Source organism: Corvus kubaryi, unplaced genomic scaffold (assembly GCF_017639235.1).
Source record: "Corvus kubaryi isolate FWS band 111438036 unplaced genomic scaffold, C.kubaryi_AGA036_p1.0 137, whole genome shotgun sequence".
Lineage (NCBI taxonomy): Eukaryota > Metazoa > Chordata > Aves > Passeriformes > Corvidae > Corvus > Corvus kubaryi.
Window position 1 is genome coordinate 16,637,505 of NW_024580671.1, and position 14,870 is coordinate 16,652,374.

The 14,870-nt window shown below is 38.7% G+C and overlaps 1 protein-coding gene across 5 annotated transcripts in view; it reads right to left on the minus strand.

The window, feature by feature from the left end:
• The window catches only part of DOCK4 (dedicator of cytokinesis 4), a 233,550-nt gene that overhangs the window by 85,931 nt on the left and 132,749 nt on the right, over positions 1–14,870 (minus strand). For all 5 annotated transcript variants that reach the window (XM_042018041.1, XM_042018044.1, XM_042018042.1 and 2 more), the window contains one exon: positions 1,286–1,410. In XM_042018041.1, the coding sequence (XP_041873975.1) occupies positions 1,286–1,410 (125 nt within the window). The remainder of the gene's footprint in view (positions 1–1,285; positions 1,411–14,870) is intronic.

The window sequence follows — 14,870 nt, forward strand, 5'->3', positions numbered from 1 at the left end:
GAATCGAAGTGTTAAACAGGGTGTGCTGGGTGATCAGGGATGCTTAAACAACACACACATTGTGGATTCCCCATGACACAGCATGGTCTAGCCAATGTTATGCCCCAGCAACGAAGAATGGAACGCAGACCAGAACAGCCCAGGCTCAAGATCTTCAGTCATCCGAAATAAGCCTGTAACCCTGCCACTATCAGTGATACATCCCAGCACTAAAAAATAAATGTGGATCCTATGATCAGGAAGAAACATGGCTGCCTTTAAAACACCCATGATGGACTCTCCATATCACGGCAGACAAATGGATTTGTCGAAGTTCTGACTAAAGGCTATCTATTAATTCTCTGTGGAAAAGGTAAGGTGTAGCTTTTCTGCTGTGCAATTACATTCTCAATATCTTTTCTTGTTTAATATATATATACACACTTTTGTGTGTATATATAAAAATGTATCTATATTGCATACTGTGCACCTCTATGCACAACCTCACTTCAGATACACAAAATGGAATTTGAAACAGGCTATTTGTGTAGCCTTTCTTCATTGTGTCACTCCACAGCCCATGCAATCATGCAGAATATATGAAAATACTATTTTCAAATTAAAAAAAATTAATTTTAAAGACGATATATAAATATGTGAGGAAAAGTTTGAATGTGAACAGAAATTTTTTTGGTACAGAAAACTTTTGAGAAACAGTCATCTTTTAATAATTAAAATTTAAATCACTGCCTGTTTGTAAGCTGTCACCAGCAGCATACAACAAAATCTGAAGATGAGAAGGAACATTCATTTATTCTTTTTACTGATACACGGTGGTGACTTTTGCAGCAAGGATCTCTGATTTTAATAAATGTTATAAAATGTTTAATAAATGTAAAAAAACATAAATTCAAAGTTATCAAAACACGTTTCTCTGTGTAACATAAAAAAATTGCATACTTCTAAGAAGAATTCTTAGGAAATAAAAAATTCTCCAAAACTTGATATTGCTTCAACATTTTCCAGCACCTTAATGGAACCATTAGTTTTTTGGTTGGCAGTTTTAGGTGTTTATCCCATCACAGAACATATACAAAGGTTTTATATAGACAATTTATAAAGGTTTTATATAGACAATTTACAAAGGTTTTAAGCTAACACTTTGAATACCTAAAGACAGCAAAAGATAAATATGTCCTTTCCAAAGAATTTTTGTACTCTTCAATCAGTGCCACAAAAGAAGACTTACATATGAAAAAGTGTATCAAAAGTAACTACAGCAAGGAAAAACATAAAACAAAGATACCTTTAGAATTTGACCGCTGCTGTCCACCACATGCATTGTCACTTCCACATTTCTGGCCACGCTCTTCCCTCCTTTCTCAAATTCTCCTCTTTCTACAGTGATATATAAATCATTCCTCATTTCACCTATCAAAAAAACCAAATGAAACAATGTGTCCAAAAGTCAGTCCAATTTGTTTACTTTTGCTTTTAGTATTTAAGTAGATTTTCATCTTAGCTTACAACAGATAGTGTCACACCCACAATTTATCAGTATTTTTTGATTTTAAACAATAATTGTTTTTGTAAACCAAGAAAACCAAAAAATCTTCAACCCTCTCAAAACCCAAAGATTATCTGCCATACTAAACCAATTCTAGGGGCTTTTACTCATCTGTTAGATCTGTTTGGTCTTTACATTGGCCCCTCTAGCTATACTGAAGCTAGTGTCTAGCTCCACCTCATTTAATTCCTCTTCTAATCTAAGGCAATATTAATGCACTTTCACTTGTAATCATTACAGTTCTCTATTTAACTGGTTACAACTTTTTTCTACTTAATCTCAAAAGGAAGTGTATTATTTTGCAAAAGTAAAAACCAAGAGGTTGGTGTTCTTTCCATTAGAAGGGCAGTCTTCCCAGATTGTGAGCATTCAAATTCTTAATCTAAAGAATCTCAATATATTTTTCATCAATAGCATGTTCCAAAACTTATGAGGAAAAAGTTAGCTTAGTTAGCTTATTTTTCGCTTGTTGGACAGGCTTCTGAGAAATTAGACTCTTCATCAGGACATTCAAACTGCAAATCCAATACAGACACTACCTAAGTACCACATCGTATGCACAAGTACTGCTAGCATATTGAAATTGAAATTCTTTGCATGTTCATGCAGTATCACGCTAAGTAGTCTGTCAGAACATAAGTAGGTCATAGGGACAAGATCAATTTTATTTTAGTTTCAGTTGACACAAACTGCAAAGTTTGTATTTCACAAAAAGAGGAAAGAGTGGTTGCAAGAGGGATGGAATGGGGGAAAAGCAGTACTGGTAGTGACTGGAGTACCATAATAGAGAAGCTCCTGTTCTGTTTGAAGATGCTAAATCTATTTATAAAGAGTCTAAACTAATCTAGCTCTTGACAAACATTACCAGAACTACTTTGAACCAATTGGACTTTCCTTGTGAAAGGCAGAACAATGAAGGATGAACAGCATCCTAATTAGGAGCATTTTCTAAAATTTTTATTTCTGGACTTTGTTGAAACAGAAATTGAGAATATGTGCTTTCATCTAGAGAAATGCAAGTTTAGTGAAAAGGGAATATCATCTTTCAATAAGGCAGATTTTCACTCAGCACTGCTGAAATAAAGTGTGATAGTTTAGTATATTTATAGGTGTGCCACTTAGAAGGCAACCATGGGATGTGTATCTGTATTGTGGGTAAAATTAATTATAAGATATGTAACATAAATAATTAGTGCATCTTCAATTTCCAGCTTCATTTTAATTTGCAAGCAGAATTGGACTTGCTTGAACTTTCCACAGTACTCTCATGTTTCACATTCCTTGCATTTTACTGCAGGCAACTCTCCAGTGATTTCTAAGTAAGAGAAACAATGATCTTGCTATAGTCATGGAATATTTTTATAATATTATTACATCACTGGGTGCAAAATAATTAAATTATTCCTCCAAAGCACAATCTAAACAATAAAAAAAGTAAAAGAAGAAACTGCTATATCATTAATCCCTCAAGACCCATGCCCATAAACAAGGGGGGAATTCTGCTATTGTATTACCTTATTATCAGTTACCTGCTGAAACAATCATGGGCAGAGGCTAGAATACAGCTAGACAGAATCAACAGAACAAATACCAGATGGTATTCACTTAAGAGTGTGTGAAGTCAAGGACGAAAGAGCTGAATTATTAGAAAGTGTGTGCAACCACCAGATCAATCTCTGGTTCCTGGTGGGAAACATGTTTAAAATAAGCAAAAGGTGATGGTTATTCAAGTGATGGACAGCAAGACTTGTAAGAAAAAAGCCCAAACACAAAAGCAATCTCAAAACAAAACCCAAACCTTTCCAAAGGATGTTATGAATGTAAGTAATGTATAAGGATGAAAGTGAAGGATGGAGAAATTGTGGGAAAAAGATCAGCTACAGGGTATGAAACAGGCAATCATAAGGACTCAGGAAATCCCTTGAGTTGAAAATAGCTGGAGGCTGGGAGAGCATCAGGGGGTAATTACCATACATGCATATATGCATACTCAGCTTTTACTTTTCCTTAGGTTCTCCTTACAACACTCAGCTAGATGAACCCTTGATCTGAATCTGTAAAGCTGCTCTTACTGTTTATTCAAGTAACAAAATTAAAACTTAAAAACTCATTAAGACTACCCTTAAAACTAGTACATGATTATTATTTCTACATGGCAGTATTATTTCATTATAAAAATTTTAAAAGTTAGTATGGTATGGTTACCAAAGATCTTGTAGCATGTTGGGTCCTTGCTCAGCACATGTATATACTAGCCTTGGTTCTAGTTAGTGCTGCCTGTTGCCCCCTTTCAACTGTTTTACATTAAGAAAAGATGACAACACACAGTAATCAAAACAAGAAGCTTTGCTACATAGCTGATTTGAGCAAATAACTTGTAGGTGCAGCAATTTCTCTTTAAAAATTAACTTGAATCCTACATGCATTTGTGCTACATTATTTTCATTTATCAGCACAGACTTATTTCAATTTTCCATGGGATCTTCACAGAAACATAACCATAACCAAATAAGCATTTCCACGAAAAATTTAATGACTTACCCCCGTGTAACTCAGTAAAAATTGGAAGTTTTCCTTTTGAAAAATCCTGTACAGGATTTAAATGCAAATAAAAATTACAGTGGAATGGGATGCCCTATCACTGGAAGTGTTCAAGGTGCGGTTGGAAGTGGCTTTAAGCAACCTGGCCTAGTGAAAGACGTTCCTACCCATGAGGGTGGGCAGAGATAATAATCTTAAACATCCCTTCCAACTCACACCAGTCTATAAGTCTACGCAAAAAAAATAGGAGAGCATCTTTAAAAGTAGTAATTGGGGCTCTACAGAAGTGAAGCAGGCTTTTAAAAACTGTGTTTCAATGCATTTTAAGGTTTATTTTAAAAATCCGAACCTGTTGTGGTTTACCTTTTTAACTGCCAGGAGAAATCAAATCACAATGAAAAAAGACAGAGGTGTAGGACGTACTTTCTCAAATACTGACCTGTTGCTGTCCTAACAGAGCCCTGTCAGAGTTTGCAATCAGTGTAATGAAAGGATAGTTCACGTGAATCTTGCCCTGATCTACCTCCATTCAGGAAGCTCTGCTCTGTTTTAAATGTCTTGAAGAAACTCAAGACACATTGGTCATGTTATTGAAAGAAAATGCCATTTTTTTTCCATTATCATGCACGGTAAATTAAATCTAAAAGGAGACTAAGCCTCTTATGCTATATGAGAAATGACCATGTTTTATATGGAAATGAATAGAAAAGCAGAAGGGAGATGGTTGAAATAGACTGGAAAATTGGCTAAAAAAAAGTAAACTCTGGGCTATGTATCAAGCATAGAGTCTGTACCAGGTGGATATAACAGCAGCTTCCTTTCCTCAAAGTATGTGGCATATTGGGCATTTTATAATATCTACAGAAATGTAGAGTTCAATGTAAATTTGCCTCCTGTCTGGAGGCACACAAATATTTCACTATTGATTTAAAACACGATCATTATTTGCAACCAAAGTGTAAGAAAATCAACTATATTGAACTTGTACAGTTCAGCTATGAGTCCTGAGATGTTAAGAACTTTACACCATGTTCCTGACAAATCTTCAGCACAGTATTTGAATAAACATATTACCAGTATAAGTTCATAAAATCAAAAAATCAACAGGTTTATAAATATCAAAAGCCTTATCAGGCACGAAGCCTTATCAGAAAACAGCTGCTGGTAAAAAAGAAAATGGATTTGACAAGTAAATGTCACTCTGGAAAGAAAAATAGAATAAAAACCTAGAAAAATACACTTGGATACCAAATTTTTTAATTATTTCACTGTTTATATATTGGTCTGGAGATATCCTAATCGCTTTTACTTTCTCATTGTAAAAATGCCATTTTTCAATGTTCCTTAAAAGAAATTCTCACTCCAAAAATTGAGATCATCTGTTTAAACTAAGTTAGGGCATTCTTTTGTGGAGCCAGTTCCCATAAAAAAAATTCCAAACCCCCTATAAAGCATTCAAACATCAGCAAATTCCTGAATCTATCTATATTCCTTTAACTGATCTTTTTTATTTATGACAACTATAATTATACATTTGATTATAAGAATAAGCATCATTTTTCTGTGGGATCTTTGCCTTCACCAGTACACCAGACAGATTAAATCAACTTTTTTTCACTAAGAGAGTCAATTACAACCATAAGTAGCACTGAAAGGCCAAGTCCTGTTGAATATCAGAGTTCTGAGGTAGACTTTGGTGAGTATAAATGGTGTCTTCAGCTAAACTATCTGCAGGACTCAAATAAATATTATAGGCGTATGTGTACTGAGACTTTTTACAGTGTTATGTTGGAGAATGGTTAGAGGATCAGGGACATGGATTATTGATAAAACCAGATCAATAGAAGAGCTGTGCAGGCAAAGGCCTGGAAGCAAAAGCCTGCACAAGAAAACGCCTCCATGAGAAAATGCCTGCGTGAGAAACGGGCCTGAGAACAAAAAGGGAGTTTTAAGGAGGTACAGTCCTGTGCTGATAAGATATACTGACCATGAGAAGGGAGGAAGATTTTTGATCTCTCAAGTCAAAACATAAATAATAGAAGCTTGCCAAATGTAGTCTTTTATCTAACCCAATTATGTAGAAGTAAGAATGCGCTTTTGTAAGCTTAAACTAATTAAAGAACTGATAAGCTTGTATTCAATACTACATAAGTGCCTCTGTATTGCTAATAAATGAAGCTTGCTCTACCAATCACATTGATTGTCTGCATGTCTTCCCCTGCCAGAAAGTCAGCAGTGTTACACTTTACCAAATGTGAGGAATTAACACAGAAATAGGAAGGGCACATTTCAAATAGCACAGTACATCAGATTTTAATTACAGGTTGAAAACTAAAATACCTACAGAATTAAATCTCTATCAGACAAGAGACTTTGAACATGATGAAAAAAGCAGCACACTCATTCCAGCCTATTTCTGTCTTGAGAAATACAGAGTCCCCTTCTCCAAGCTTGTTTCAGTGAAAACATCCAATAGCTGTTTTCAGCATGAAGTTTGGAACAGGAAAAATCAACTGAAAACAATATCAAAATTGTGCTCAACTTTTGAGGTGACAAACCTACCTCTACCTATAATGAAAATGAGTGGTATGAAAGATCTAGATCACTTCAAAGCATTTGTTTCAAAAGAAAGGGCAGCTCATTTTTCCCTGTTCTGATGGAGCATTACCATTCCCTGGCCCCCTGTAGTGACAGGTCACTTTCAGCTTTCTGAATTCAGGGCATCCAGACTGTGAAATGAACAGCAGAGAGCACCATCCAGTTAGTAACATTCTTAGGCCAGAGTCAAACCCCACTGTAAATCAGCTTTGTCTAGGACTGTCAGTTTTCTGGATAAGAAACAACTATCGAATGGTGAACCACACACGTTTAAAATCATTAAACATGTTCTAAGAAAGTAAACAACATAGGTCTCCTTAGAAGTCAAAGATACTTCTAGACATGTAGGTTATGAGCTGAGTCAACAGAAGCTGGAGAAAAGCAAATTATTTCATAGTAACTTCATAGCTTAAAACGCTGCTTATCTTAGTAAAGCTACTTTCTAGACATTATTTCAATGAAAAAATGAGGTTAACAACTTACAACCAGCATAAGTAAGACAGAAGATTTTTGCACATTGGATATGAGATGGTAAACAACAAAGAAGAAATAAAAAAGTTGCTGTTGGTCCCTATAAGAGTGGGAAGTAATAAGCTGTTTCTTGAAAAAACAGAACTGTGAGGATCAAAGGGTATATCTAGGGAAGCTGTTTATTCTTACTTCTGACAATCATGCAATGTGTTGAAAAGGGGTATATTCTATCCTAATTACAGAAGACACCCAATAACTCCAGTGCTTTGGGACTACTTAGCTAGCACCCTATGATTTCACCTATCTGGCTGATCAAAAGTAGGCTGACTAATTCCTACAAGAGCTTCTAATATTAAGTGAGAGGTAAAGCCATGTGGAAACTGAAATTCCACAGAATTTAATAGAAAAAAAAAAAAAAGTCAAGCTGCAGTGGTGTGAATCCAGCCATAACTTTTTGATGCAGCACAGTGTTGGGGTCTCCTCCCCCGCCATGTAGCCCTGGGAGATGGGCCCTGGGAGGGAGACACGGGGTTTCCTTGCCCCTGGTCACCTTTGTTTCCCATTGGTTGGTTTGTGTTCCCTGCGCGGGCAGAAGGACCCTTGGTCCCGTGACTGTGACAGTTCCTCGGCAGAGCTCCGGCCATGCGGCTGGAGAAATAAACATCTCTGAAACAGCTATCAAGAATCTGTCTGTCCATATATATATTTCCTTTCCACGGGACTCCTGGTTTGGTATGTGCATGTTGCAGGATCCCCACTGCAACATAATGGTGGAGAATTGTGAGCAGAACGATCCCCGATCCCTAAGCGACTGATTTGTGTGAGGAAACCCTGGAAACTTTGGATTCCTCTTCTTGGTTTTGCTTTGCTATTCCATATCTAAACTATGGAGGAACCGTGGGAAGACTCTTGGCTCTCAGAGCCGCATATGGACATTTATCTTAAAATGATTCTTGAACAACGATTTGTGAATTTTAGCTTGATTCAAGCTCAAAAAGAACTGAGACACTTCCTGGCATGGTTGTTTAAGAACTTTTTCTATGTTTCTTGGGATTTAATTCTTACGAAGGGCTTCTGGAAAACCGTTTGGACACAGTTAATATTGGAGTCAAAATATATGCCGATGGAAGAATATTTTCGTGAATATTATATAGTTACCGAGACTGTTGAGCAATGTCAGCTGTGTCCTGGCAAAGGGAAGCCTGGCGCAGGGACCGTGTGGCCCAGGCCACGTGCACCGAGCGCTCTGCGAGCAGCAGCGAGGCAGTTCCCGCGGGCGGGCAGAGCCACCCGAGCCGCAGTGTCGGTAGCGGAGCGAGGCGCGGCGCAACCCGGCCGAGAGGGGCGGCGCGCGGGCGGTGGCTGGCGGCGATGGCGGTGGAACGGAGCCGCGCCCAGCCGAGACGCGCGCTGGAGCAGGGCGCGGGGGGGTCGTCGCTCGGGGGCCCGGCCGAGATGTGGGTACAGCGCCCGGCAGCGGCAGCAAAGCTGCGACCAGAGGAGGCGACGCATGGAGAACTGAGCGGCGCGGCCCGGCCCGGCCCGCGCAGCCCCGAACGCGACCCCGGGAAGAGCGCACAGGCACGAGCAGCCCCGACAATTCCAACACGGGAGCGACCGAAGGAGAGAGCAAAGACACAGCGAGACAGAAAACAGCAGCCACTCAGAAAAAGGAAAAGATCATAGTAACTAAGACCTTAGGGATAGTAAAATGGTATAATGTTAAGCAAAATTATGGTTTTATAACAAGGTGTGACAACCAGCAAGACATATTCGTGCATAGAACTGCTATTAAAAAGAATAACCCTGAAAAATGCATCCCAAGCTTGGGAGATGGAGAGGTAGTGGAATTCAAAATTATACGAGGTAGAAAAGGGTTACAAGCATCGCAGGTCACTGGGCCTGATGGCGTTTCTGTAAAAGGCAGTATATATGCTAAAAATCGTAGTCATGTGAGACAATATCTCCCTTGTAAACCCCCCCTACAGTCTCCCTTTCCTAATCCCACCTTCCCCTTTTACCCTATGTCCTATTACCCCCACTGTATTCCCAATCCGTTTTTTCACCCATGGTTTCCCTCACAAAACCATGCTTTTGCCAATTGTTTCCCCAAAAATCCCTTTCCAATGCCGAGTGGGGGACGAAAAGGGGGAGGGAAGAAGTTAAACCCTCTCCTGCCTCAGTTTCCCCACAAAGCATGCTCAGAGTTCTGTCTCCCTTCTGTCAGCCCTAAGATGTTCCACAGAATCTGATTGGACATTTAAAGACTCAGGAGGGTGGCTTGTTTTGTCTTGAAACTGTTCTTGTAATGTTTATCCAGTTGGTTTCATTCTCCTTTTATTAAAATAAAACGGGTGAGGTGTTGGGGTCTCCTCCCCCGCCGTGTAGCCCTGGGAGATGGGCCCTGGGAGGGAGACACGGGGTTTCCCTGCCCCTGGTCACCTTTGTTCCCCTGCGCGGGCAGAAGGACCCTTGGTCCCGTGACTGTAACAGTTCCTGGGCAGAGCTCCGGCCATGCGGCTGGAGAAATAAACATCTCTGAAACATCTAGCAAGAATCTGTCTGTCCATATATATATTTCCTTTCCACAGGACTCCTGGTTTGGTATATGCATGTTGCAGGATCCCCACTGCAACAGCACAAGCTTTCAGTGCACATTCTGCATCAACAGCCACTCTGGTATGTGAATTTAATTGTAAGTGGAAGGTGCTGAATTGAAATGTCTGGGTTGCTAAATCAAAATGTGTACAGGACAGCATTGGCAGTACCTGACTTTTCATATGGTCCTGTCAATTCATTGCAGCTTTGACCCGGCAAAAATATCTTGAAAGCACTTTCTATGGGCTAGGAGAGGAAGAACTCCAAATCCTCCTTGCCCCAGCTGTAGGTGCTAAGCTGGTACATTACAGCTCAAGAATTCTGACCTACAAAGAAGCAAAAGCTTCATGACTTCAATCCAACTACCAATGAATTGTAAAAAGGCAGAATGGGAGCAGGGGACACAGACCTGACCAGTATCAATTACGTGCAAAAGTCTAATATAAGGAGCAAGAGGAAAGGCCAATTAAATTCACAACCAACCACAAGACAGACTGCTGGAGGACACAGTTAATGGGGGTCAGCCTTCCTCAACCTGCCAACTATAAACCACAAATATTAAATACCCAGTAGAGAGAAAAGAGCCACGAGTAATTTCCAGGCTGGAGATGACAAAGAGTGCTCAGGGGGCCTATTATGTCCACTGTAGTTTCATTATGGGATGGCTCTGCAGGCTCCCTTTCCTTCATAGGTTGGATCATCACTATCACGGACCTGTGTACAAGCACTGGTCTCCTGCTGCTCCCAAGTTGGACCTACATGTAAGCTGACCCCAGCTCAGAGAGACTTAACTGCTCCCACTGAACCTCAGATGATAGGAACAACACAGGTAATCACTAGTAAGGAGAAGGTCAGATCACTACAAGTGTCAGGAGAACATTTGCATGAATGTATCATTTGTACTGTTGTTTTTATAGAAAATTTGCACCTAACCTAAGCATCAAAGCAATGATCCTTCATCACAAAATTCTTTTTAAACTTACACTGAAGAAGCCGTGAGTTGCAACTGCAACACATACATTATAACAAGACTTTTCTCATATTTCAAACATATTTAGAACTGCAGAATTTCTTGTAGCATATTAATATGAAACAAGGTTTTCAAGCAGAAGATAACTGTCAAAGATCAAAGGTAGAGTCTTTGTTAGAAACAAGAGTTTAGTTTGCCAGTTATCCTCAAAAGCTTTCAAGTGAAATAAATTTTGATTTGATTATTTACTAGTGTAACAAAACACAGCATGACTGTTTTGAACAAGCATCTCTGATAGTTACTGCTGTCCTGACAGCAGCCACTAATTTAAAAATAATTATACAGAACTCACTAGGAGCTTTTGTTAGGAACTGCTTTTTTGAAAGCTTTGCTCAGAATTGTAGGTCCTTTAGAACGATGAATTGCAAAAGAGCAAAAAACATCATCTTGTTTAGAGGAAGTTCCTGTTCATTTACATCTCTGTAAAATACAAGCTAATGAGATGTTTTATACTCCAAACATAACTTGAACAGCTCTTAAAACAATTTCAGTTGTAGGGACTGAAAATCTCTGGCTGTGGCACAGACAAAATAGTATTAACCCAGAATGTAAATCTTGTCATGAAAAACATTTTAGAGAAAAGATCCTTAGAATACTTTGTAGAATGGGAAAAGAGCTGTGTAGCAACTGCCAGCGGGAGGATGTAAAAAAACCAAACAAAAAAAAAAAACCACGCAGAAGGTGATTTTGACTTGAGGAGAGGGCGCTAAGGAACCTTAGTACACCTTTCCCGCTATCCTTCAAGTCAATCCATGTTATGCCTTTTAGCACCTAGGATGTTCTACGGCATCCATGCTGATACATATATTTGGAGTTGGGTCTGGGGAGAAGAGATGAAGTCCTGGAATACTACAGCAATACCTAACTCTTGCTTATCCCTTTCTGGCAGTTGAACTTTGATGATTTCATAGGCCAACTTCCATGCAATGAGCTGGGACATCTTCAACTAGAGCAGGTTGCTCAGAGCCCTGCCCAATCTGCCCTTAAATGTTGCCAGGGATGGGACATCTACACTCTCTCTGGGCAACCTGTTCCAGTGTTTCCACTCTTTTTTAAAAATTGGTGAAATGTTTCCCTCTTTACAATCACTGGGTACTACTGCCATGACTTTTCAAACATCATGGAGAGTGGCTTGGCAACTACATCAGCCAACTCCCTCAGGGCTCTGGGCTGCGTCTTACCAGGTCACATAGACTTAAGTATGTTCGGATTCCTCAGGTGGTTACTGTTCTCCTACAGTGGGAGGAACTTTGCTCCCTCCAGTTCCTGCCCTGAGGTCCTTTGATTTGAGAGGCTGGGAAGAGAGACTTACAGTGAAGACTGAGGCAAAAAGATTGCTGAATACCTCAGCCTTTTCTTCTCATCTGTTGAGACCAGTGTGCCAGGAGTATGCTTTTCTAATCTTTTCTGGCTGAAATACCTACAGAAGTTCTTACTTTTCTTTGCATTCCCTTGTCGATTTCAGCTCCAGCTTTGCCTCGGCCTTCCTGACCCAATCACTACACAACTGGGCAACATCCCAATTCTCTTCCCAGGACACCTGGTCTTACTTTCAACCGCTTCTGCATTTCCCTGTTGTCCTTTAGTTTGACCAGCACGTCTTCACTCTGCTATTCTGTTCTCTTGCCTTCCCTTCCTGATTTCTTACACATTTAATTTAAAAACAAAAATGAATTTTAAAAATTCAAGTTAAGCAATCAAGGATCATTTGTGAAAATTGTAATACGGAAGGATGTTATCTGAGAGGAGGGCATTCTTAAGGACAGCAGCTCAGGAAGACACACATGCATGCTGCATTTCACAAAGAATTTCACCATTGTAGGAAATAAAATCCCATTACTGAAACAATTTCCTTTTTGTTTTGCACTTTAGAAGATACTGAAACACTGACTGGCTGCTCATCAGGGAATATATTCAGCACTTTCAAAAAGGGGGGCAAATCTCATTGACATGCTTGAAGTTGCCAGTGAATGTGTTTGAGTTTTAAAGACTGTGATAACCACCAGTCAGCTGTCTGTTCAGTGCTTTTTCCCCACAGAGCATACCTTGACTTCTCCATTACTGAGGCAAAAAACAACCAAGCAAATTTTGCACACACTCACAATATTTATGAGTAATATTCACACATGACTCAAGAATGAGAAAATGTTTTACTTGGTGCTTAAATATATACATACAAAGAAAAGCTCTGAAACTGGGACCTTCTGGGTTATACAAATTATACAAAAAATTATTTGGGGCACATTGTGTGTCTGTATTTAAGTATATTACAGGCGATGTGCAGAAAAATTTAAGACTTAATTTATTTATATGCTGGCAGTTTATATATTATCACTGGTATTCTTGCTTATATGAGGGAAACATTAAAACAACTCTGCACATGTTAGGATTTTGGGAGCATTGGTCACTGGTAACACTACTGCATTTTTACTATTGGATTAAGTAGACTTGGGCATTTAAATCAGAGATTAATAAACTGATTTTTTTTTTAGTACTTTCTGCAGTTACTTTACTTTTGTTCTTTAATAAAACATTATCTGCATTTTCAGCTTTACTGCAAAAACTTTCAACAAACTCTAAGGAACATTCGCCAGAAAACATCTGATTAAGCAAATAAAATGCCCTTTACAAGGAATTCTCAAACTGAAACACTTTCAGACTTCAAATGGATTGTAGATCTACCACATAATACTCAATTGTTCTGTGACTTTCTTTCTATTCCTTTAACAGTGAGATGTAAAACAAGTTGTTTTGAACAAGTGAGGAATAAAAGACTTGCAAGCTTTTTTAACAGAAAACTTCGACCTGTTGACTTTGTCTAGCTACAAAATAAAAAAAAAATTCCAACAGAATTTTGAAAGACTGTTTACTTTTACAGAGCTAAAGCATTCACTTGTTAGTTTGCTAGCGTTCCTTATCTGGTTTATTAAAGAAAAACTTCCAAGCTGTAACCATCCTTGTACGCACTTCCCATGAGTCACTGCTACTTATTCTATACTCAACAGAAAGCCAGTTTATTCTTCAAATACTAGAAACTGCAGAAGACTCTCTTCCCCATTCTTCACTTCCAGAGATTTTAAATCAAGGAAGTCCAGTTAAATTATGGGTTGTGTTCCCTTTCCATAGTTTTTTTCTATTTTCCCTTCCATTTCTAATGAACTAAGAAAGTAAGACAGAGGAGATGGAAAAGAGAAGGAAAACAATATACAAGTTCCTTGTACTTGTCTAACCAAATATGTTGTATCCATTTTCTCCAGTGACTTGTAGAAATGTTAATTCCTTCAACAGATAGGATTAAAGTTTTAAAAAAGTATTAAAATAGGATTTAAAAAGCAGAGGATATTCCCCCTTGAGTACTACAGTTTCGTGAAAGGTCAAAATCAAGGTGGAAAGGGTGTCTCTGTACCACTATATTGCTTAAAAATATTTTGTGCAACTAATATATCCAGTGGCAGAATTTAAATTTAAACTGTTTGTACTTCATACAGTATAAAGAAGTTTGGAAAAATTCACTCCACTGCTCAAGGGAGAAAAATGTTTAAGTCTATCAGACACAGGCTTCTTCCCCTGGAATCAACAGCTCCTTACTAACTCCAAGCTCACTGGCAGATACAGACACTTACCATGACGAAGACAACATATTCCATAACTTTCTTTACATTTTTGCTCTCCAGACTCTTTTTCTATGCTTTGAAAGAATGAATGCCTCTAGTCAAAAATCACATAATTGAAAAATGAATGTTACCACAAAGATAGCATTTTGTGAGACCATTTGTATAAAAAGAAAGATTTTAGTTTCATTTTAAAAAGCTTCTGAAAACAGTAAGAAAGGTTGGTGAGTGTGTACTTGCACATGAAAAGACCTTTTAATAATCCAGATGAAGGCATGATTAGTATATTGTGCTAGTTTGAAAACAAACCAGTGGGAGGCACCAAGTCAGAATAACAATTTAATGGAAATTAAAGAAAAGGAGGAAAAAAAGGTAAAAGAAAACACTGTCAAACTGACAGAGTCAAGGTACAACCTGACACCCTGTTGGGCAGGGTGGTGGTAGCAGTCTGGTAGAATGGTGGCTGCAGTCCTCT